This window comes from Setaria italica, chromosome IX (genome assembly GCF_000263155.2).
Source record: "Setaria italica strain Yugu1 chromosome IX, Setaria_italica_v2.0, whole genome shotgun sequence".
Classification (NCBI taxonomy): domain Eukaryota; kingdom Viridiplantae; phylum Streptophyta; class Magnoliopsida; order Poales; family Poaceae; genus Setaria; species Setaria italica.
In genome coordinates this window covers 9,076,050-9,098,476 of record NC_028458.1, presented here as the reverse complement: position 1 = coordinate 9,098,476, position 22,427 = coordinate 9,076,050, and the positions used below count along the sequence as shown (strand labels likewise).

The 22,427-nt window shown below is 44.6% G+C and overlaps 2 protein-coding genes across 3 annotated transcripts; one reads left to right on the top strand and one right to left on the bottom strand.

Annotated features, from left to right (window-relative positions):
- Positions 1-822: 822 nt before the first annotated feature.
- On the bottom strand, positions 823-8,288 carry LOC101764716 (CSC1-like protein RXW8). 2 transcript variants are annotated; one of them, XR_002675927.1, is made up of 13 exons: positions 8,129-8,288; positions 7,962-8,025; positions 6,880-7,236; positions 5,982-6,128; positions 5,614-5,677; positions 5,310-5,516; positions 4,138-4,332; positions 3,755-4,053; positions 3,116-3,392; positions 2,735-3,007; positions 2,074-2,307; positions 1,253-1,729; positions 823-1,048 (listed from the first exon to the last, which is right to left on the bottom strand). XR_002675927.1 is itself a non-coding variant. In XM_004982134.4 (12 exons), exons 3-12 carry the CDS (start codon positions 7,158-7,160, stop codon positions 1,418-1,420), a joined length of 2,289 nt encoding a protein of 762 aa, XP_004982191.1. In that variant the 5' UTR covers positions 7,161-7,236; positions 7,962-8,025; positions 8,129-8,288; the 3' UTR covers positions 1,198-1,417. The 2 variants fall into 2 exon arrangements, 1 of the variants encoding a protein (XP_004982191.1); XM_004982134.4 differs by lacking the exon at positions 823-1,048 and having other exon boundaries at positions 1,198-1,729.
- Positions 8,289-13,082: 4,794 nt separating this feature from the next.
- On the top strand, positions 13,083-18,785 carry LOC101764310 (DUF21 domain-containing protein At2g14520). Its single transcript, XM_004982133.3, has 11 exons — positions 13,083-13,408; positions 14,218-14,294; positions 14,390-14,473; positions 14,556-14,669; positions 14,761-14,847; positions 15,972-16,111; positions 16,218-16,305; positions 17,022-17,095; positions 17,636-17,769; positions 17,868-18,115; positions 18,412-18,785. Exons 1-11 carry the CDS (start codon positions 13,231-13,233, stop codon positions 18,451-18,453), a joined length of 1,266 nt encoding a protein of 421 aa, XP_004982190.1. The 5' UTR covers positions 13,083-13,230; the 3' UTR covers positions 18,454-18,785.
- The last annotated feature ends 3,642 nt before the right edge of the window (positions 18,786-22,427 follow it).

Sequence of the window (22,427 nt, the reverse complement as noted above, 5' to 3'; positions counted from 1 at the left end):
ATTTGATCTGCCCTGCCCGGTAGGTGCAATGGAGCGCTCAACAGGAGAGGACCGCTTCTGCTCGGAGGTCAACGGAGTTGCACGAGCAGGTTGACCGTGACAGAGAAGCCAATTGGAACAAAGAAGAATTCAGTACTCCATCCCCACAAGTGACTCGTTCAATGGCACGCCTGAGGTAAGCGGTGAGTTGCTTTGGCCGGATCCTCTACGGCTTTGCGCGAGCATCCATCTGTCCCAAGACTAACAAAGGCTTAGTATTTGGTGTCAGCATAGGCCAGCCGCAAGGGGATCCTATTCAAAAGCATCGGTTTCGCAGGTCAAATCGGACGAAGGTTGACAAGCGGACCACGCGAAGGCCGAAAGGGATGGCCGGGAGTCGGGGAGTGTATAAATCATCGGCTCCGCCACCCGCCTTCCGGCCTCAACCATCAACCACGTCGATTCAGATTTCACATATAGCCTCGCTTCAAAGGAGCACGAGCAGCAGAAGAGAGGAAGCCGCTCCAAGCCGTCGTTAGCCATGTGCTACCAGGTGAAGTGCGGGACGTGCGGCAAGTCCACGTGGGCCGGCTGCGGCCGGCACGTCGCCTCCGTGCACCGCCAGATCCCCGAGGGCCAGCACTGCGCCTGCCGGGACTGGCCGGGCGTCGGCGACAAGGCGGCGGCGGCGGGCGACGCCGCCGCAGCGGAGGGTTCTTCGTCCACTTGCACCATCCTGTGATGCGCGCCCGCGCCCGCTGCTGGACGAGGCGTCGAGGCGGAGGCCGTGCCGAAGCGTAGCGTGTTTCATGTATGCCGGTCGTTCTACTTAGGATTCTGCGATTGGGTCCAGCCATTGCTGTCTTGTCGTGTAATTTCGCTTTGGAATAAATGGGTGATTACTTCTCTCTTTGCCTCCGATGCCGTGCCGTCGGTTTCCCGTGAAATCGACTCGCCTCGCCGAGCTCGCCCAATTCCTGTCGTCTTTGCGCTGCGGCGCCTTTGGCCATCGGCGTCCCGCCGCGTTCCCTGCCGGGGAAACTGTTCATGGCCAGACTGATTTTGCTACCTGGGAGTGGCACCAAGAAATAAACATCAGCCTACACCTACAAAGCCAAATTAATACAAAACTAGGCGCACAACTGAATAGACTGAAAGCAAAGGGGAGCACCACTCTACCCAAGCAGTACAGAACATAACCAGAGATGCCAGGGCGGATGTTTGTGGAATCGAATTTTGAATTGTAATATATAAGTTTTCAATCGTGGTATACCAGAAAAGTCAATTGGCACATCAAAATTTCAACCCTTGCAAACGGGCGATATATACTTCTCTTCCATTTCGGTATATGATGTATCTTCCCCTTCCTGTACGTGCTATGAGTATAACTTGTGTGGTTTGCCAGCCGTGAATTTACATGGGCGGACGAAACAATGTGCTATACAGGTAATTCTCTCCTCTGCGGTCTCAAAATCGAACCGATGGATATCACCGCATTCCGCAGCTGGCTAACAGGGAGTCCGGCCAGTGTCGGGTGAGACAGGTCATCTTTGGGGTCATCATCGGCGCTTTCTTTGCGACTCGATTCACCGGAAGTGCCATTTCCATTTTCATCTCTACCAACATTGTGTGCTCCTTCCAAAGGTATGTCGTCGGTGTCAGGAAACTGAAAGTAAGCAGAATGAAGGCGATCATGAAGGTCCTCAGTTCTACCCATTTGCTGATCTTCCTTGTCCATGTCAATCAAACTCTGCGCAACCAAGAATTAAGTGAGAGTAATTCAGTAGAATGATTCATTTCAAGTGGCTAGTAGATAGAACTTCAACAGAGAGCTTTGCCATGCGAAAACACGATAAAAATACAGTTCACAGTTGAGAGAATAAACAAGGAAAACTTTGCCAACTTTTGCCCAGCCTTGCTCTTGGGTGAGGAAATTTGAGTTTTGGCAACATCTCCCTCTCTTTTGTTGCCCTTTGCAAAATGGTTTTCTTGCCCTTTGCAAGGCTAGGCAAGGATGGGCAACAGTTCACCTTTGAATCCTTCAGTGGTATACATATGTGAACTTTTACAAGCTACTGAAGGAATTATACTAACCTGTGCAGGGAAAGTCTTGAATAATGGAAGATGACGCTTTCTGCAATACTGGTTGAACAAAAGAGTAAAGATGATAAGAGGCACAGTGAAGCCTGAAGCTACTGGGGATTCTTTTAAGCCAAATACACCAAGACAGATGATCTGAGAGAGGACTAGAGAGAATATTGTAGTATTGTGGGCAATTGGCCAATATAGACCGCCTGTGTCGTATTTTGTGCAGTAAACATTGAGGAACTGAAAAGGAAGAAATTGCCAAGTCGTCAGTTCAAAGACAACCAAAAAATAGTTTTTACTAAATTTGTTCTGTTGAAACTTAAATCTACTAATGAGGAAATGATGAGTTTGATTTATTGTTCACTCCAGAAATAACAAGAAAAAAATGTTTAGCTGCTAGGAAGCTCTTTTCGAACGAGGTAACTACAAGTTATGTGCAGAGTATCAGAAGCATATGAAAGCATGTGCAGATATCTAAAGTATTTTCACCAAAAATATGGAACTTGGAGAATTTATGTCATCGTCAGATTTCCAGGTTTAAATGCTATAAAGGACACATGTTAGGCAGCATGATAAAGTAACTTTAAATATTTTCTAGATAATAGTCATAATTAGGCATATAATAGTGCATATGACTCCAAGGAGAATTTCATCCCTAGTTTCTCACCTGGTTGCGATACACAACATAGCCGAGACAAAAGTATATCAATAAAAAGGGCAAGATAAGAGGTGCTAGTACAGAGCATGTGAAGCCCAACAGTCCAAACAACAGAACTTTAGGCACTTCAGTGTGATAGGGAAATGAGTAAAGAAGGTCGTCTTCTTTCATTCGCAGAATATATCTTCTTATGAAGTTCCATGTAAGACCAAAGAGTTGCATAAGTTCTGATGATAGACTAGCCCATCCTGAAGTAAGAACATAGGTTGTAAAGAATGTAGCCTGAAATGGAAATAAAGTTTTTAGAAAGTTGCAATGAGCAAACATGAGTGATTAAAATGCATCGTCCTTTTGCCTCCTTCCAAGATAAACAAAGTATATGTGATTCACCTGCACAGGTACTGCTCTGGCCAGCTGCATAGGAATATCCTTTGGGCTTGATAAAGCAATCACTTGGCTAATTGCAGAACCTGACAAGACATTGACAAAGAAGACATTCCAAATGGTGAAGTACAATACTTTACAGCAGGCACTTTTCTTCCTTTCACTGTGAGAGATAGGACCCTCTAAAGTAGAAAATAGCATCATGGTTGGGGGAACAGTATACAAAAATATTTGCAAGATCACACTGGGAAGGTATCCAGTTATCAACTGGGTCATGTATTTCCTGCAAGCAAAATAATTGTCAATATATGTTGCTAAAATGATGAACAAAAGACTACAGTACAATGCCTGAATGGAAACCGCAGTGACTATCATCATTCATAGGAATCTTTGCTTAGTTGCTTTCTCCCCATTTCACCAGTAAATGGAATGTAACCATCAATTTAAACCGCTGCCGCTATTACAATGTCATGTCAGGTGCTCAAGGTAGATTTGTCCTAACTGATAAATTGGGTTATTTTGAATATGACGATGCACACTATATGCTAATAAAAGCCGAAAATACCACATCTATAATATGACTAAAAGAGGTGAGGTTTTTTTTTAGAACATAAGAGGTAAAATGTAAGTATTTACAGAACTTACTTTTCTAATATACCTCTCAGGAAAGGGAACCTTTGCTGCAGCTGCTCTAGCTGAGTCAAACCTTGTATAAACGTCACCGGCATGAGAAATAAAAACATGAAAACAATAGAACCCAGAAGTGTAGCTATGTGCCGAATCCAGAGTTGCTTGTAGGGTAACCAGAGATTAGACCAATAAATGTCATCACGTTCTGGAGCCAGACTAGTGACCCATCTCATAGGGTTGGATGTCTGAAGAATTTTCGCTACAACTAGTGCTGCATACCGAGTTTTGAAAAATATAAAAGCAGCACCACATTCCTGTGATCAAATTCCCTCATATTAATTACTAATTTGCAGTAATATATTAAGAATAGTAAAAACCATGATTGTTGCTAGTTTGACCTCATCAGGTAAGCTCAAGCTTGAATCATTCAGTTCAGGCTTTTCGCTCTCTTGCTCGAAGTCACTGGGCAACAACTGGAATGAATTAGAAGACGCTCCACAAAAACAACATTGAAATGTAATGGATCTGCATCTCTTATCAACTGTGGTGCCCTTGGAATGTCTGAACTTCCTGTAAACCTTCTTTGCACCACTCTGCAAATAATAATAAAATTACTACTACAAACAGGAATAACATATGGAAGATGCAGTGATGCTATTTATTTGAAGATTTCAGATTTCCACTTTCCAATTAGGGACCCAAAGGACAGAGGAAATGAACTATAATACAACATATATTTCATTTGTCGTGCATTTCAGTTGTGCAATTGTGCCACAGCCTCTGCCTCATGAATACTAAATTTCAATCTCACCCATTTGAACAGTCATCAAAAGACAACAGCCACTATGACTGAAACTCTGTAAGCCCATAGGAGCATATTTTGAATTAAAGATTAACATCATTTAGGAAAGAGCAAAACTGCTTCGTAACATTACAAGGATTATGGACTACTCAATATGAGATTCTACAGGGTCCAGCACGAATGTGCTAGACAGGCTAATAGAATATGCATAGATGTTTTTGGCTAAATTACATGTGAAATTCTTGTTCTCTGGTGGCGAAACAACAGCTGATTGTAATCCTGTTTTATCAGATTTGGAGAAGCTCTCAGTTTCGCTCTAGGAAAAGAAACTACAAATAATATACAAGTTAGGAAATAACATTGGTGTCCCAATGAGAAGTAGCCACAGGCCCCGCATGTCAATCTCATTATTATGTAGTGATCCAGTCGCAAAACTTTGCAGTGTTGCTGAACTGATTTCAAATAACAGACAAGGGACTTCAATCCTATCATAGAATTACCATAATACTTTCTCATACTATTGAGCTACACTTGCAGAGATCGATATTACAAATTAAAAAACAATAGCCATGTATTGAATGGATAAGCTATATTGAGTTGGCAGATCTGGTGCGGTTTATAGATAAATTATTTTAACTGGATTAACATACCCTTAATACATCAGGACTCTCTCTAAGAGCAGCCAGCAGCGTTGCATTTCCTTAAGTAACCAAACTGATTTTGTTAACTGTGATATGTATGGTGTATGTGACTACAGGTATTGCTTACCACTATCTTCTGAACTTTCCCAACTTTGTAAACGACTTGATGAGATAGGTAACTTGATGCATGGTACTTGGTAAAGAAATTCTCAACAGTCCTGCTGAATGATTCTGTACTTTTAGGTATTCCTTGGACAAGGACAGTAAAATGTCTAGGATTGCTTGTTGCTCGAGAAATGTGACATAACCTCAGCCTGGCAATGTGCTTGTACTCCTAAAGAAATAACGCATAAATAATACAAGTGATTTCTTATCATAAGGTAATAGAACAATGCTTATCATTTTTTAACAGCAAAACCACTTGATCTTACGAAGTACAGAAGCACGCAAGCTACAGCAGATATGATGTACAATACAACGCAATGGACCCAGAGCCTGCAGTTATAACCAGCATATTAAAGAAAAATCCAAGGGAATGTATATTTTCTAAAATGTATGTGCAACAATTCAGTGATCAGTATAAGTATAAAGGTAGAACTAATTAGCTGAGATCATAATTATTAACAGCAGTAACAAGTACAAAAACAATTACGAATACAAAAATAAAATATCATAATTATTAACAGCAGTAACAAGTACAAAAACAATTATCAATACAAAAATACAATATATAAGTTGTCACACATAACAACTGAAACTAACCACCTTATAACCAGGTAAGATAAGCTTTACTACTTACCATCTCGATCTTTCTTGCACATTTCCTATTGTAAATGTCTCTAATGATGCTGAGGGAATACGAACATGATGCATATCTTGTCCAAAATAATTCAATGGAAGGACTCCAAATACACAAAGAATGGCGGCTAAGGAGAAGATGCGTATGCTGTTGAAAGTAAATGCGTCAGCATGTCCTGTTGTACATTGGGAATAACAAGAATTGAAAAACTACAGGAACATAATACTGTAGGATGTGAAAGTAGCATATTAAAAGTTTTCTGCTATGTCCTACCAAGGCCACAATTTACTCCCCATTTATTTGAATTACACAGATGTTTAAAAATTCAGTTAGAAGAGAAATAATCGACAAATCCACCAAGAATAATGACAAAAGGTGCCTGTGCCATAGAAGTGACTAGATTAGGGTAAAGTGAGACAAACATACTTGAATAAATAGTTAAGTCTACTGAATCTAACAGGTCGTAAGAAATGTTCAATTCTATCATCTCCGAGTCCATCCATTAGGATATTGGACCACGACAAGGTCTAGCCATGTGTGACACGCTAAGCAAGCATACGATGTGACAATAGTCATGAGAGTAATATGTTTGTTGTATTTGTTTATCATAATTTTCAGTGCACTGTTTTGGTCCATTTAATTTCCCAGAGTTTTATTAATTTCTGACTTTCTGCATATAACTTTATCCACAATTAGCAGCAAAAGGCAGTGCAGTTTGAAAGCCACATTAGCGGGCTTGTCATTCTCAAAGTAGCATAATGAACCTTCCAGATCAAAATACCATCTGATAGATTCAAGTAATAACACAAACACAAACAGCTTAAAATCCCATGCAGCAACTTTTATGACTAACCAGAAACTGAAGAAACGCAATATGTTAAAATAGAGATGCAAGTACCTGAATACCATAATTCTATTGAAAACTACAGCATCCAGCCCAGCAGTATCTAAGATTTCATCCTCTGTGCACCGCAGACTTTTGACAATCCAACTAGGGGATGGAACAAATCTCTCCAAGATAAAAGCATCACGGAGCCGGTTGTGCTCCTCAGCAATCCTTCGCCCAAAATAGACCTTAACATTTTGTGGCTGCTTCCTTAGAATGGAGTACAGTGACAGAAAAAGTACACAGAGGCCAATGTTGATTCCAGCAGAGGTCAGGAGACCACCAACTTTCATCTCTTTCTAAAACATGTATACGAGATCCAACACTCCTGTCATCTGAATATGATTGGTTTCATGATGGTGTTGGTACCTGCAGAAACAGAGTGATAGCTGAAATTTCACAAACATCTGGGAGTTTGCATGAACATTTAGCCTGTGTTGGTGATCCTCCTAGGGGAAAAGAGCAGAAGTGTTTAATTATACAAATCCGGTAGTGAGATTTGCAATAGGTTGGCTCCATCATAGAAAAGTACGGAATGGGATATCTGACAGATCCCACGGGAGACATGAAGAATCTTAAGAGAATACAGAACCGACCTTTTGTCAGTTTGTGACATAAAGGACAAAGGAAAAAAAGAAAAAAATCCCTAGTCCACTGTCAAACTACGTTGTAGCAACACCTGAACTTCAGAGTTCATAGCATTGGCTCAGTTGTTCAGAATTCTAAATCCATATATATTTATCTCCCCAGCTTTTGACTGAAAACCAGTTCACTAACCAACCAGAACAGCCCAATCGGTGGTGTCGTACTATAGATCATCTGAACCTGTTGGATGTTAGGATTAGAAGCCAGATTAAGAATACTTAACCCCTAAGGCACTGGATATTCAAAATCATCACCAGGATCGCAATCGCCGTCCCCGTCCATTTTACGGGACGGCATACATTGCTAGCAGATTCTCGAATCAAAATCATTATTAAACAGGCACAGCGCCGCTGGTGTCCGCACTTTACTCTCACTCCGCACGAAGGAACCCCGAATTCCTCAAACCAATCGTGATCTCAACAACACCGAGAGAGAAGAAGCAGCCTTACCTCCAACAACGCCTCCACCAGGACTGAATAAACCAATGCCGCCCGAACTCGACTCCGCAAAACCCTACACAACCAACGACGAACCCAAAAAGGTCAGGCGAAAACAGAGGGGGGGAAAAACTCTGCGACTGGAACCGTGCGCGGAGCGGCGCAACCGAGGCGATCACCTCGAGTCGAGCCGAGTGGCGACGCCCCGGCGGTGGCAATGAAGTGAGGAGGAGGACGAACGAAGTGGAGCGGCGCGGCGATTGGATTCGGGCGGAGGTTGGGCGGGCGGAGCGATGGTTATAGCAGTAGGAGTAGTTGGCGATCGGGATGGGTCTAGTTGGTGGGATCGGGATTGGAAGTTTCGATCGGAAGGAAAGGATGGCATGGGGGGTGGGTCTGTGGGTCCGGGTCAGACCAAAGGAAAGCGACGGGGCGAAGATTTGATGGAGCGCAGGGGGGTCAAAATGCTCCCACGACGGGAAAGTGGAGGCTCTGCCACTGGGGTGGCCATTGGCAAGGGAGACGTGGCGGGGCGTGGTTGGTTGCCGGAAGAGCAGGCCGCTCGGGATCGCGGGATCTTCCGAGTATATTGCATGATTATGTTCATTTTGTAATTAAAAGATTTTCTAAAGTCCTCTAATCATGTAGCATTGCGAGCATAGTGGTTCTCGTGTCACCCTTTATATTAAACAGAAAAGTATAATTTGGATAAGAAGGTGGGAAATTAAGTGTGGACAGTAGGCATTCCATGATAGATAAAGGTTGAAAGAAGTAATCGCCTCGCAAAGAATTTGGCGTTTCTTTCACTTGAAAACAAAATGATTACTGCTGAGACATGAACATGTCTACTCGTCAGCTGACCCTTTTCCTTTTCTTTTGGCAATTCTGCAACTTCACATTTTATGCACAAACAAATCTTGACCAGACATATTTCTTTCCAAAGGGGTGCCAATTACAAATTTTGATTGCCTATAGAAACCGGCAACTAAAATGTGGCTTCATGCATTTCGAATCGCCAGATAAAAACGCCACCTACTAGGCTCTCCTAGGTCACCTTCCAATAACCTCCGAAAGTGAAAAGCGGGTTGATATCCTTAAAGCACTGCCAACTAACCCAACCTAACATTCATTTTTCTCGTGCCAGATTTGCTACGTTCTCTACAATCAAAGTGGATAACCAACCACTATTCCCTCCTAAATAAACACATCAAAACAACCGCGCTACAACAAACTGAAATGAGGAGCGTGTTCTTTTTTACTTTTCATAAGGAAAATGACTTTTGCCAAGTATAGTGATAGTCGAACCCCCAAGTGTGTACAAATGTGCAGAGCAAGTGCTATAATCATTTATGAAGGCTGTAGTCACCATTTTATAAGATTTGGAGGCTTTAATCAATGCAACTATACAATGATATTGGATGGTCATAACTTTAGATATCTGGGCCCAATTGGCTTTAAAGCCCATACAGTGCGATGGCTAAACCATGCAGGCCCAAAAAGAACTTATTCCTAGAACCATTTGGCATTGCTTTCAAAAGTTGAGTTAACAGTTCACTGACTAATCAGTTTCTCCTTAGAATGATTTTTAAAAAAATATATGCGAAATAAAAGTACAGCTGTTGCGTCGTCAACATAGACAAACACGGTATATCGCGGTGATTAGAAGCTACGCAGCACACTTTAGTCAAGTTTCATGGCTCACGCCTTATCATGAAAGCCTAAAATGATTGTTCGACAATGCTGCCATGCCACTCATCGTACAGGGTGTTCCTCGCACTCCACTAAAGATATGATGGAAAATGGTGACGCTAATGGTTAATCCCGGGACACTATTTTATCAATTTATTTATATCCTAAAGCTCAAAAAAGAATAAGCTAGTTCGAATGAATGGGTATTGCGTGGTGTCGTCCTAACGTTGATCCGGAAGAAGTGAATTTTGCATTCTACAGGTGCAAATTGGTGCCTATAAGGATCACCAACGATTCTCTCTAGCTTGATTAATAGAACTAGTTTTTTTTTCCTTGTGGTGCCTATAAGGCACAGGGCACGCACGTTGGTATGTGGCAAGGTCGTGGCTTTGTAAGAAGTCGAATTGCCTAGCTCCATCGAAGATTTTAGTAACTGATGTCACTTTACGGATCAAACACATGCCAGTCCAACTGACTATCATCCGCTTCTACCTGCACCATCACTTTCGTGACATAGCATTCAGGAAATTTATGCGGAACGAGGGTAGTAGCGTGCAGTTAGAAGTCCAATATAAATTGCGGCCATTCGTGACCTGCAATCACATCTTCCCTTTTCTCAGTCGTCCATATCATCGTCTCGAAGTTTCGTCAGTTAGCTGGTTGTAGAAAGGTTGGCACGTATACTGATCGGCATCCTCATAGTTTATACCTTCTCTTCTGCTCATGCATGGGCAGTTGAAACCGCAAGCGGAAACGATAGCGTCTGCCGCTGTCGTTGCTCGCTTTTCCGTCAAGATCACCCACACCTTTTCCTAAGCTATACACACACAGCAAAAGCTAGCGTACCTAAAAAGCTAAAACGGTAGTAATTTGGAATGGAGGAAATACTTCCTTACAATTGAAACTTGGCGTACGATTCCTTTTGCAGACCAATGCAAATGCTGGTGTAAGAGCAACTCCAAAAGCTCTCTTAAATTACCCCTAATAACTTAATTAGGGGAAAAGGGAAGAAAACCCTCCCCAACAGCTCCTCCAAACCTGCCCAAAATATTGGGCGAGCCGAATCAAGACACAGTTGCCCTGCATATTTGCGTGACTACGACCGTCCCCCAATCGGCCCCCTCTTCCTTTCCCACGAGTTTTTTTATTTTGCCCGCGCGATCCACTTCGTAGGAGCCTACAAGGCGGAAGCTGAGCAGCGGGAGGAGGTCCCCGCCGGCAGAGCGGAGTCGAGCAGCGCCGTTGTGGGATGCCGCGGGGCCGGGAGATCAGCGTGTCAGTGCCGGAATCAGGGGCGGCGATGGAAGGGGCTGCGCCGGCGTGGCGAAAAGGCGCTCGTCGGCAGCGAGCTAGGCAAGCGAGGCGGCCAAGGGCTTCGGGAGCGCCGTCGCGGACCCCGCCAACTCCTCAGATTCGTGGGCGAGCGAGAAGTTTATCCATTTGTGAATCCTGACACACCAACCTCCTCCTCGCACGCCATGGCCCGCGCCACCACCAGCGCCCACCTCCACCTCCTCCTCTGCCTTGCCCTCGCTGCGACCACCACGTGGCGTGGGCGCACGGTGGCGGCAGGGACTTGGAGCTCGACGTGGGTGCCGCCAACGTCGCGAAGCCCGACCTGCGCGTGCGGGGGCTGGTGGTGACGAAGCTCTGGTGCCTGGTGGCAGTGTTCGCGAGGACGCTGCTCGGGCGGGTGTCCCCCTACTTCATGTGTTGGGACGAGGCGTTCGTCATGTAGGGCACGCAGTTCGCCGGCGGGGTCTTCCTCGGCAAGGCCACTTCCTCAGCCACTCCGACGAACCGATTAGTCCATGATTTGACAATGTGGTGCTACAGTAATCAATTGCTAATGATGGATTAATTAGGCTTAATAGATTCGTCTCGCGAATTAGCCTAAGGTTTCTGCAATTAGTTTTATAATTAGCTCATATTTAGTTCTTCTAATTAGCATCTGAATATTCGATGTGACAAGGGATAAATTTTAGCCGGAGGATCCAGCCCTCTCACGAAAAAAGAAGAAGAATGCGGCGGATGACGACGGCTTCTTCTGTACCGTATCTTCTTTGAAAATGGAGGGCTTTTTTGTTATTATGTGTTGCTAAATACGCTCCCGTGCGTTTAAAAAGTTCCACGAGTAAAAACAAAAAAGGAAGAATGCGAGATGCGCTGTTGAGCAAAATCTCGCTTTACGGTGTCATGATCGCACTTAACACACTTTTACTAACCACACGGGCAAATTATAGTATAATAAGGATCACGTCTGAAAGACTGAAACTCTTGACGTGCTGATTTCCGGCGTCAAAACAAAAACGAGAGACGAAATAAGTCTGACGCGCTGCAGATCCAGCAGAGAGAGGATCTGTCCAACTTGATGATCTCGTCTTCTCAACGCTCCGTGCGCCGTAATCCGCCGCGCGCCCGCGCCGTACCACGCCGACCCCCGTCGTGCACACGCGCCCCGCATGCAAGCGACGCAGCTGCGCCGTGCACAGTACCCCCCCCCCCCCGGCGGCCGTGCTGACGTGCTCCAGCCTTTTTTGCAACGGAGTTTATTGACGGATACTCACCTAAAAAAATTGTCGTAGCCTTTTGAGCTGTATGAGGGTTTATACACCTCGTGGCAAGAAGGCATCGATTCACAATTCGATGAGAAAAGCCGTTCACTATAAGAATCTAACGTAAAACACGCACAGCTCGTGTATTTTCTTGCTGATTACGCTTTAGCCGGCGGTGCCCTTTTGAGCTTGGAAAATGCTTTGACCACGATTTGAAGGAGATGCTCGCCGGCTCGTCGCCGGTCGCCGCCACCTGTTCATAGATCGGGCCCATGGAAGCACCGACACAGATGCCGACAGCCCCGACGAAGCCGGCGCAGGTCGGTAGGTGTCTTCCAGCAATTTCTCCTAGAACCCCGCGTAACCTCCCCTCTTTCTTACTGCAGAGTGGACCCAACTGATTCCGGGTTCACCTACAGCGAAACAATCCTGTACGGCCGCGAACCACGACCATGCGTCCGATCAAGTGGGCCAACGCGAGCGCGCGCCTGGCCCACGTTGTCAGCGCCTCGGCTGTGTCGCGTGGCAACCGCGGCCACGCCTCCCCACCACCTCGCTTGCACAGCTGACACCCCCACGCCCACGCTCCCTAAGGCCTTGTTTAGTTGGTCAATTTGGGAGGTGCCAAATTACTGTTACAGCACTGTAGCGCACTGTAGCGTTTCGTTTGTATTTGTGAATTATTGTCCAAATATTGACTAATTAGGCTCAAAAGATTCGTCTCGCAAAGTACAACAAAACTGTGCAATTACTTTTTAATTTCATCTACATTTAGTACTCCATGCATGTACCGTAAGTTTGATGTGATGGGGAATCTTCTTTTTGCATAGTGTCAAAGTTGGAAGTTGGGAGTAACTAAACATGGCCTAAATTAAGAAGGGAGCTGCGGAATCGCTCGTGGTCGCGGAGCAGGAGGTGGGGGCGAGCTCGCGCGAGAAGGGGGGAAGAAGCTTCTGGTGGTGGTGACCCTCGTCGTCGGAGCCGGCGGAGAGAGACAGAGGAGCGGGGATCGCTGCGGCAGAAGGGGGAGGCGGTGGATGGCGGTGGAGTACCACTGCTGCTCGGCGCCCTTCTTCGAGCACATCGTCATCATCATCGTGCTCGTGCTCTTCGCGGGCCTCATGTCGGGCCTCACGCTCGGCCTCATGTCCCTCAGCCTCGTCGACCTCGAGGTCCTCGCCAAGTCCGGCACCGAGCAGGACCGCAAGCACGCAGGTACGTACAGGCCTTCCGCCACGCACGGCGCACGCCCGCGCGGGTCCGTTCGCTAGCGCCGTAGGTGGGAGGCGGGTGCGCGCGGCGCCGGATTTAGATGCGGGGTTCCTCGGGTTTCGCTGCTGCACTGCTGCCCGGGCTGGCCTGGCATTTCGTCGAACACCTTCCTGTTGGTTCGCTTTACGAATTACGAATAATTAGTCCATTGATAGTATAGTCAGTTAAGGAGCGTGTTTCTCCGAGGAATCGGTGGATGGTGAAAATAGGGATCGATCAGACTATCGAACATTTGAGCTGATGAGCCGTTCCCTTTTGGTTTCGACCAATTCCTGCTAGTCATCTGCAAAACCCCCCCACAATAATATATACATACGGCCCTTTCCCATGAGAAGTGGCTTGTCATTTTCTCTAGCATAATGAAATGCTGCACTGGCTCGGCTTTTGTCTCTCCAACGCCTAAACCAAACAAATCTTTACAAGACAAACTTTTGCTACAGAATAACAGATATATCTTGTTCTTGTCGTTGTATAGTTTACTGGGGCTTGATGCATATTTTTAGGTGAAGATGTTTGAGGTTGTGGGGTTTTAGCACATAGCGAAAAGCTGTGGTCGTCACTTCTGTTCTGTTGATTTATTGTGGGATTTCACGGCATTGAAATAGCTGAAGATGAGCCCTAGGGTACACTGTTTGCAGAATTAGATACCAAAGTACAGTATTAAATTTCAACATAAAACCTAAGTATCGACAAATATATCGTCGAATGCTTTTCTGATGCTACTGGCACTTATGTTTCCCCCTCTATTGCAGCTAAGATTTTGCCTGTTGTGAAGAATCAGCACCTTCTGCTATGCACTCTTCTGATCTGCAATGCTGCAGCCATGGAGGTTCTGCTCTTTCACTTTCAGTAATTTTCAGATGATTTGAGGTTAATACCTCCAAAGAAATTAGTTGTGATGATATGCTTCTGTCTGTATATTAGGCTTTGCCCATATTCCTTGATAGCCTGGTGACTGCTTGGGGCGCGATTTTGATCTCAGTGACACTGATTCTGCTGTTTGGTGAGGTGAATCATCCAAAATTCACTTACTGATGTCAGTTTCAATTGTCAAATTTGGTGTCCTATGCTAATATTTTGGTATGAACAGATCTTACCGCAGTCCATTTGCTCACATTATGGGCTGGCTATTGGTGCTTCAGTTGCTCCATTAGTCCGTGGGCTTGTTTGGATCTGCTTTCCGGTTGCCTATCCTATAAGCAAGGTAATAAGTATACTGCCAGATCGAATGTGTTGTCATTACTTGACAAGTTCTCCGATAACTATGAACTGAACTTTTGTCCTTCCTGTTGTAGCTACTAGACTATGTGCTGGGTCATGGTCAGACAGCTCTCTTCCGTAGAGCTGAGCTAAAGACGCTTGTCACTCTGCATGGAAATGAGGTATGCTAACTATTTTATCTTCTAAATAGAATGTGCACAATGCAAATGTTCCTGTGCTGTGAAGCTGAACTTGTAATGGACTTACCAATAGTGTATTTATGTGTTTATCATATGTAGCTATTGAGGCATCATTTTCTTATGTACCCACGAGTAAACAGGCACATGGGCACATGGAGATGTAGAACCATCTTTTCCAGTTTTCCTTTTCTTATCGTCCTCTGATCTGCAGGATGTGCCCTCCGTACTGTTGTCCAACATGCTATTCACACCATGTCTGATGCATCACATGTATCATTAATTCCCCCATATACATAATAGATAAGCGTTGAGCAGAGTGTTTTATGCAAGGTGAATTGCTCAATTAGCTTTTACAAGGGTATATTTGGTGGCTGGACTTAACCAAATGTGCAGAAGATGAACTGCTTACAGTATGTCCTCGTTAGAATATGAAATTATCTACGAACAATGCAACAATTTATGAATTGATTTGTCTGTTAGTGGGTAAGAATTGACATCGTGTGTAATTTGGTATGCTCAATGACTCAATGCTATGAGAGCAGCAGCTAAAGTGTGCTGGAAAGAAGCAGAGATTCTTTATGAACAGACTCTGCTAGATTCTGAAGACTGTAGATGCAAGATGGCAATACACTATTTAAGTAACTGCAATATGCATAGATCTTTTAATTGATTAATCGAGACATTTATGCTTTTGAAGCCATATATCCTAGGCGATAATTTAAGATAAGTTCTGCTGTCAGTGGATGATTTGCTCATGTAGATGTGTATTCAATGTAAGACAGAAAGGCAAGCCTACTTGAAGTATCCAACCCAGATATGGTTAGGATGTGTGTGCTATGAACAATTTCCTATAGGCCATATATCATTTTGCTTATTAGGAGTAGGATAGATTTTGCTCAAAGGTCATCTTGTTAGATGCGGGTTAGAGGTTAGTGGGCAGATGATGGTATTTGTACCATTATTTATTCAATGGGATGGCAGAGATATACTAGCCTAGAGATTTATTGCGTGTATGATCTATCATACTATTTTTTTTGGATTGGATGTTTCTGGTCTTTTGGCTGTGCTAATTGTTCCTTAACTGTATTATTTTTTAATTCAAACAGGCAGGTAAAGGTGGAGAGTTAACCCATGATGAAACTACTATAATTGCTGGAGCTCTTGAACTCACTGAAAAGAAAGCTAAAGATGCTATGACACCATTATGTCAAACCTTTGCAATTGATATTAATGCAAAGCTTGACAGGTACTATGTTATATCTAATTTATACATGATTTTAGTGATACTATGTTACTGTTCTGCTGAAACATTTTTTATGGCTGTCCTATTGCTCATACTGTCTTTTGCACAGGGAACTAATGCAAGAGGTCCTCGAGAAAGGGCATAGCAGGGTGCCAGTTTATTATGAAAAGAAGAAAAATATTATTGGATTGATATTGGTAATGTTGTTTGCTGTCAAAATAAGCTATGCTTGTTTAAAAAAATTGTATTTGGAAGATCTCAGTTTTTATTGTCTAAACTTTAGTATCCACTGATCCCCTCTCTTTCTTATTGAATAATGATCTTTGGGTAGCATACATTCTAAATGACAGCAAGGGTTAGTTGAATACAATGTCAAATTAAGTTGATAGGGTTGTCATTGTCAATACTGGAGCTGAGTAGGTTTACAACCAAATTATTGAAGTATGCAGAGTTGTTTTCAATGAATTTTCATACTGTATCGACAAATATAGCAGCCTGTGGAGTGAGGCAATTATGAATCGTGCATGTTACTTAAATGTAGCTTGATTTGTAATTTTGCTACAAAATAAACACTTTGAATTTACCTTGAATTCATGCAGCTGTAATGCATAAGTTTAAAATTATGTCATGGCTTCCCCGTGTTTAGAAAAGGTTGAAACATGTAAATATTTAATTTGATTTGACACCAATCAACACAATCAATACCGGACAAGTTGTACTTAGGAGAAAGGCATAGTTTTCTATAGTTTCTCTTGTATGATCAAGCAATACAATTTAGAAGAATGTTTGTTTCAGACATATATGTTATTATCAGTGGCTATTATTTTACTTAGAGTCTATAGAAGTTATATTTTGTTAATCTTTTGAGAATATAATTTGTACTATATTTATCTGAAATGCTATAAAATTTTAGGTGAAGAATTTATTATCGGTTAACCCTGATGACGAGGTTCCTATCAAAAGTGTAACTGTCCGCAAAATTCCTCGGTAATATATAAAAGCTCTTTCTGTGCAATGCTTGTAGGTTATTTCTGTAATTTACTATAACTCTATCTCCTTATACATTTGTTTTCCTGGAAATAAAAAGACAAACTGTCCATGACACTCCATGGCCAAACCTGTTTCTACCAGTGATGGACTTCACTATAGAATGGGTAATAACCTAAGTAGCATGATATGTACTACAGCTACAGTTAGTTTTGTTTTGTTATTCTCATCATCTACAGACATAATGATGAAAGAACATTTGTATCTCTGACATGTATAAGTTGGTTGCGATATAAGTGGCCTGAAGTAGCTGATTATTCAAGTGGCTTATAAGTAGGTTACTATATGGATGGTGGCTATACAGCTAATGTATTTAATAAAAAGGTTTAATTTTAAATATAGGAATGCAACAGTTTATTTCTTGAGAAATTTGAAAGTTGGTGGCCTTCTGCTTGGGTCGTCATTTTCTGGAACATATTACGATAGCACGACCTTCTTTTATATATTCAGTTAACACATCTGTGCCTTGATGAATGCCAGCGTTTTCGAAGATATGCCCCTCTACGACATCCTAAATGAATTTCAGAAAGGCCACAGCCACATGGCAGTGGTCATAAGGAAAAACATTCCCAATGAACCAGCTGAACAGCCAGCCAATGATGGTGGAACTTTTGGTGAGCTCCAACGCGGTTTTTACTAGGCATCTGGCATGTATTACCTTCTCAATATATATCTTTCTCATTGTTTTCCTTTTGTCGGGTGCTAAACAAAGAGGTGTCCATTGCTATTGACGACAAGAATAACGAAAAGGTCGTGAAGAACCTTCCACCACCACTGCGAAGATGGAAGAGCTACCCTAACACTCAGAACACGTCAAATAGAGGGAGCAAGCCTAAGAAATGGTCCAAAGACCAATCAGATGTTCTGCAGATACATGAAGAGCCCCTGCCCACGTTGAGTGAAGATGAAGAGGCTGTTGGTATCATAACCATGGAGGATGTCATTGAGGAGCTTCTGCAGGTTAGTGATCTCACATGGCTTATTTTCTTTCCAAGTTTGAGCAAACTGTTTTATCTTCTATAATCTTTGGCATATTGACATTTATCATGACTGACAAAGTTATGATGATGATTTTCCTTGTTCAAAATCTCTGAAGACATACCGAACTTCAGTGCCCTACATTCCACTGGGTAAACTATAGTAAAGTTCAGGGATACTAAAAAAACCTCGATTGCACTGAGTCTTAAACTTGAGCAATGCTACTGTTAACTGTTAAGTACCCACTTATCCTTAATTTTTCCTTCCATGTTATGCAGGAGGAGATATACGACGAGACAGACGTACATGAGGAGCAATGACGCAGGCCTTAGCGTCCGCTGTTCTATAGTTCCCTCGTGATTCAGAGAAGCAGCTGTTAGAAACGTAATATTTGTACTTTTATGTTAATAGGTGCTAGTTAGTAGTCTAGTAGATACATTGGAAGATACTTGCTAGGCGTTCATTGTAGTACCAGGTGGCTGTCTAGGATATTGGTAAGAACACTACTTGGACTTTGGAGTGCGTAGCTGAGAGCCGCAGGATTGCTCTGGTCCTGAAACTGATGCACCGGGCATCCTGATAGGAAACGGAGGCGTTTGAGGCGGCGGTGCCGATCGGTTCAGAAACCCAATAAAAGATTTCAGTTTGTTTATACGATGGCTCTCGGTCAAATCTGCAAGAGCTTCTGCCAGCTTTACAGAGATCTCACCTTTTGAAGCACGTAGCCAGGTACAGCCAACGAATGGAGCGGCGACGGTGCATGTAAAGACGGCTCGTCGTTTTCTCCTGGGGCGTATGTTCAGCAGCTACTGATACTGTTACGCAGTAGCACAGCATGAGAGTGCGACGGTTTGAACAGTGCATGCTCGTATAGTTGTATTGTCCATATCCTACAAAATACAAACCAGAATGGTACTGAGTGGGAGCGGCCGTGTACGGTAGCGGCTGAGAGGAGGACAGGCAGAGACCCGAGCGGCAGCGCACCGCGCACGCTTCGTACATGCCGCCCCGGTACGGCGCGTGCACATGGGCCTTATAGATTTTCCTATTTCTTCTAGCGCGTGCGAGCGCACTTGTATACGGCCGCCGGTAGCACCAGAAAGTCTAATCCCACTTCATACGCGGTAACGCGGTACACAATGCCATACGCGTCCTGCCACCTGCGTGCTCCTCACAAGTCACAAATCATAACGGTTGACACAGCGGCAAGCCAAACGGCGAAAGGATCGTCTCAAAAGCCCATGTCACTATTACTCCTATATATCTGCAGTTCAGCACTGTTGTGTTTGCAACTTTGCATCCTCGGTCACCGGCAGCAAAAGCAGAGCCAGCCGCGGCTTCCCTTGAACTGGCCAGCTCGGCGCGCGTCTGCAAGTTAGGATCACTTTGACGTACTCCCACCCTACGTGAATACGTGACCTCGTTGTGCACCTTGCCGCGCATTCACGTACTACTGTTCGGTCGTGATAATCTCCGTGCCTGACCACCCTTCTGCACGGATGGCCTGAATAGTACTACTTGTACGGGGTACGACTGTTGCGTGTGACCTTGAACTACACGTGGCCGATTGCCAGGCGTCGAATTTAAGTTCCTCGTTCAATCCGCCGAAGAGGGTGCATGTACATACAGTTGCACGCGTCCGAGTAATGTTTTCAGAACGACGAAGGATGTGGTTGAATACGAGGTACTAAACTTTAAACTTTAGGAGGATCACATCGGATGTTTGGACGTTAATTAAAAGGATTAAATATGAGCTAATTATAAAACTAACTGCAGAACCCGTATACTAATTCACGAGACGAATCTATTAAGCCTCATTGATCCATCATTAGCAAATGGTTACTGTAGCACCACATTGTCAAATCATGAACTAATTAGGCTTAATAGATTCGTCTCGCGAATTAGACTCTATATGTGCAATTAGTTTTGTAATTAGACTATACTTAATACTCCTAATTAGTATCAAACATCCGATGTGACAGGTGCAAGTCACCGAGAAAACTACGGATCCGCCACGATCTGCCGCAACATTCCCGGTTTCCGTATCCCAAAAGGAAGGACTTTCTTTCTCTCGCAAAAGGAAAAAGATTTCGATTCCTTTTCTAGCAATCTCAGGTTCTGCCCATTTCCAACGATCTCCCGACATGCAGCGGATTACTATACGTTCTACGGAGAAAGATCAGGAAACAGAAAGCCATGATCTGCCGCAACGACGATCTGAACGGCTAGTGCCTCCCGCCATTGTTGTACACGGTATCGCGCGGCCGCTAGCTAGCGCGCAACACAGTCCGATGAGCGGTGCGGCGCGTCGTGCACGGCCGTGTGTACGTGCCGAAGCGCAGGCAACCCGGTGCCCGAAGGCGAGCCGCGAGGCCGCCCGCGGTGCTCGCTCGGCCGCCATGGGCATGCCGCCCGAAGCAGCGCGGGGCTCCTAGCTCCTTGCCCATGCCAGCCAGTGTGGGCTACGGCCCCGGCGGCTTCGCTTCGCTAGCTGCCTGTGCTGTCCCCCGTGCGCGGTCTGCAAGCCGAGGGCGCCTTGCTCCCCGGCCGGGCACACGCGGTGCGCGCGGTGGGGGTGCCGGTGCGCCGCGCGCGCACATGGGCGGCCTCCAACGCTCTCACCGGTCTAGTACTCAAGCGTACTACTAGCACTAGCAGCAGCGCCAGCCGTCTACCGTACGGTTGGCAGCCGGTAGTAGGTGCTACCTAGTATACCTACTACTGGGCTACGCCTACTCCGTCCGCACACGCGGGCGCTACGGCGTAGCCGGTAGCCGCGTACTACGTGCGTACGCGCTGCGTGAGTGCGTGCTTGCTTTCTCACGCACCGGTCACAACGGCGACAAACCGAAACGAGGAGGCCACATCAAGGACACCACCAGCACCGTTGCGCTTGCATCCTTGGCAACGGCACCAGCGGAACACCAAGCCAGCACGGGAACTGGCGACCCGTAGCGCTGTTTCGTGCTCCCAGTCGAGCTTTGCAGATTCCGATTAAAAATTAATCAAATTATATGCGCGCAACGTTCGTATTACTTTAAGATGATGTGGGATTTGTAGCAATGGACCGTGGATGCCTACCAAAATTGTTGTTTGTCTTTTGCCAAAATGTATTTTGGGAAAAAAAAACACCACACAGAGTTGTCGTGGTGCAGTTGATATCTCCGTTGAAAATTGTTTTATTCGTGGGCACGGTAAATGTAATAAGGGCGTACTTGGTTCCCCGCTTGCGCTCGCCACGCTTTAGATTCGGTATCGCCACAGAAGCTTGGCAACTGCTTGGATGGTAAATAGGTCCTGTTTGGTAGAGCTTCGGCTTCTCATAAAATGGCTTCGGCTTCTTCGGTGGAGTGGCTTTTTTATGAAGTTGAAGCCATTTTGCAAAACGTTTGGTAAAACGGCTTCTCAATGGCAATATATGTAATTTTATGATCACTTAATGCTTGAAGAGAGAGGAGAAGCCGGTGAAGCCACCTTTTTCAGCTTCTCTCTAGTGTAAGCCGTTTTGCGGCTTCTCCCCGGCTTTGGTGGTGAAGCCGTTTTAAAATTAGCCTTTTGGTAGGACTTCACCAAAAACCGGTGGAGAAGCACTTTGAGAACCCCTATCAAACAGGACCATAAGCTGCGACGCGCCACGAATTTTCTACAGCTAGTTGATTTCCCCGCTGCAGGTGTGGCGCCGCCACACGCGCGGTGTGGTAACCGGGAAGCAAACAACCCCTAATCCTACGCACGTGGCACACTGATTTTGAGCACTAACAGAGTATCTCCAGAGACAAGGACTCATAATCCTGAACCGAGGACCGGAGCACATCTATCAGGTCACTAGGCACTAGCAGGCCAGACGTGAAAATTGCCCGTTCAAAAACCAAATGGCCGGAGAGACGGCCGGAGGCGCAAGCGCGGCAAGGCCGCCTCTCTCCAGCAAGCAAGTTAAGAGTCCATTTGTTTGAGCTGCAATTTTTAAATTTTTTTAAAAAGTTGTTACTGATTTTTTCTTGAAGAGCAGCTGTCTAGGCTCAAGAAGCTACTAAAAGTTCAGAAAATTGATTTTCAGTTGTTCATATAAACTCAGCTTTTCCGAGTTTCTAACTTTTCAGAAGTTGCACGGAAAATTTTATATTTATTTAAATTTCTAACTTTTCACGTTGACAAGCAGAGCAAACGGGACAGTACTCCATTCAAATCTCCGTGCACCGTACCGCCACCCAACTTTAGCCACTACCTGGGAGGCGGCCCAACGTGTCGGGAACACGGCAAAAGTTTGCAACGAAAATACAGCTATGCAATTTGC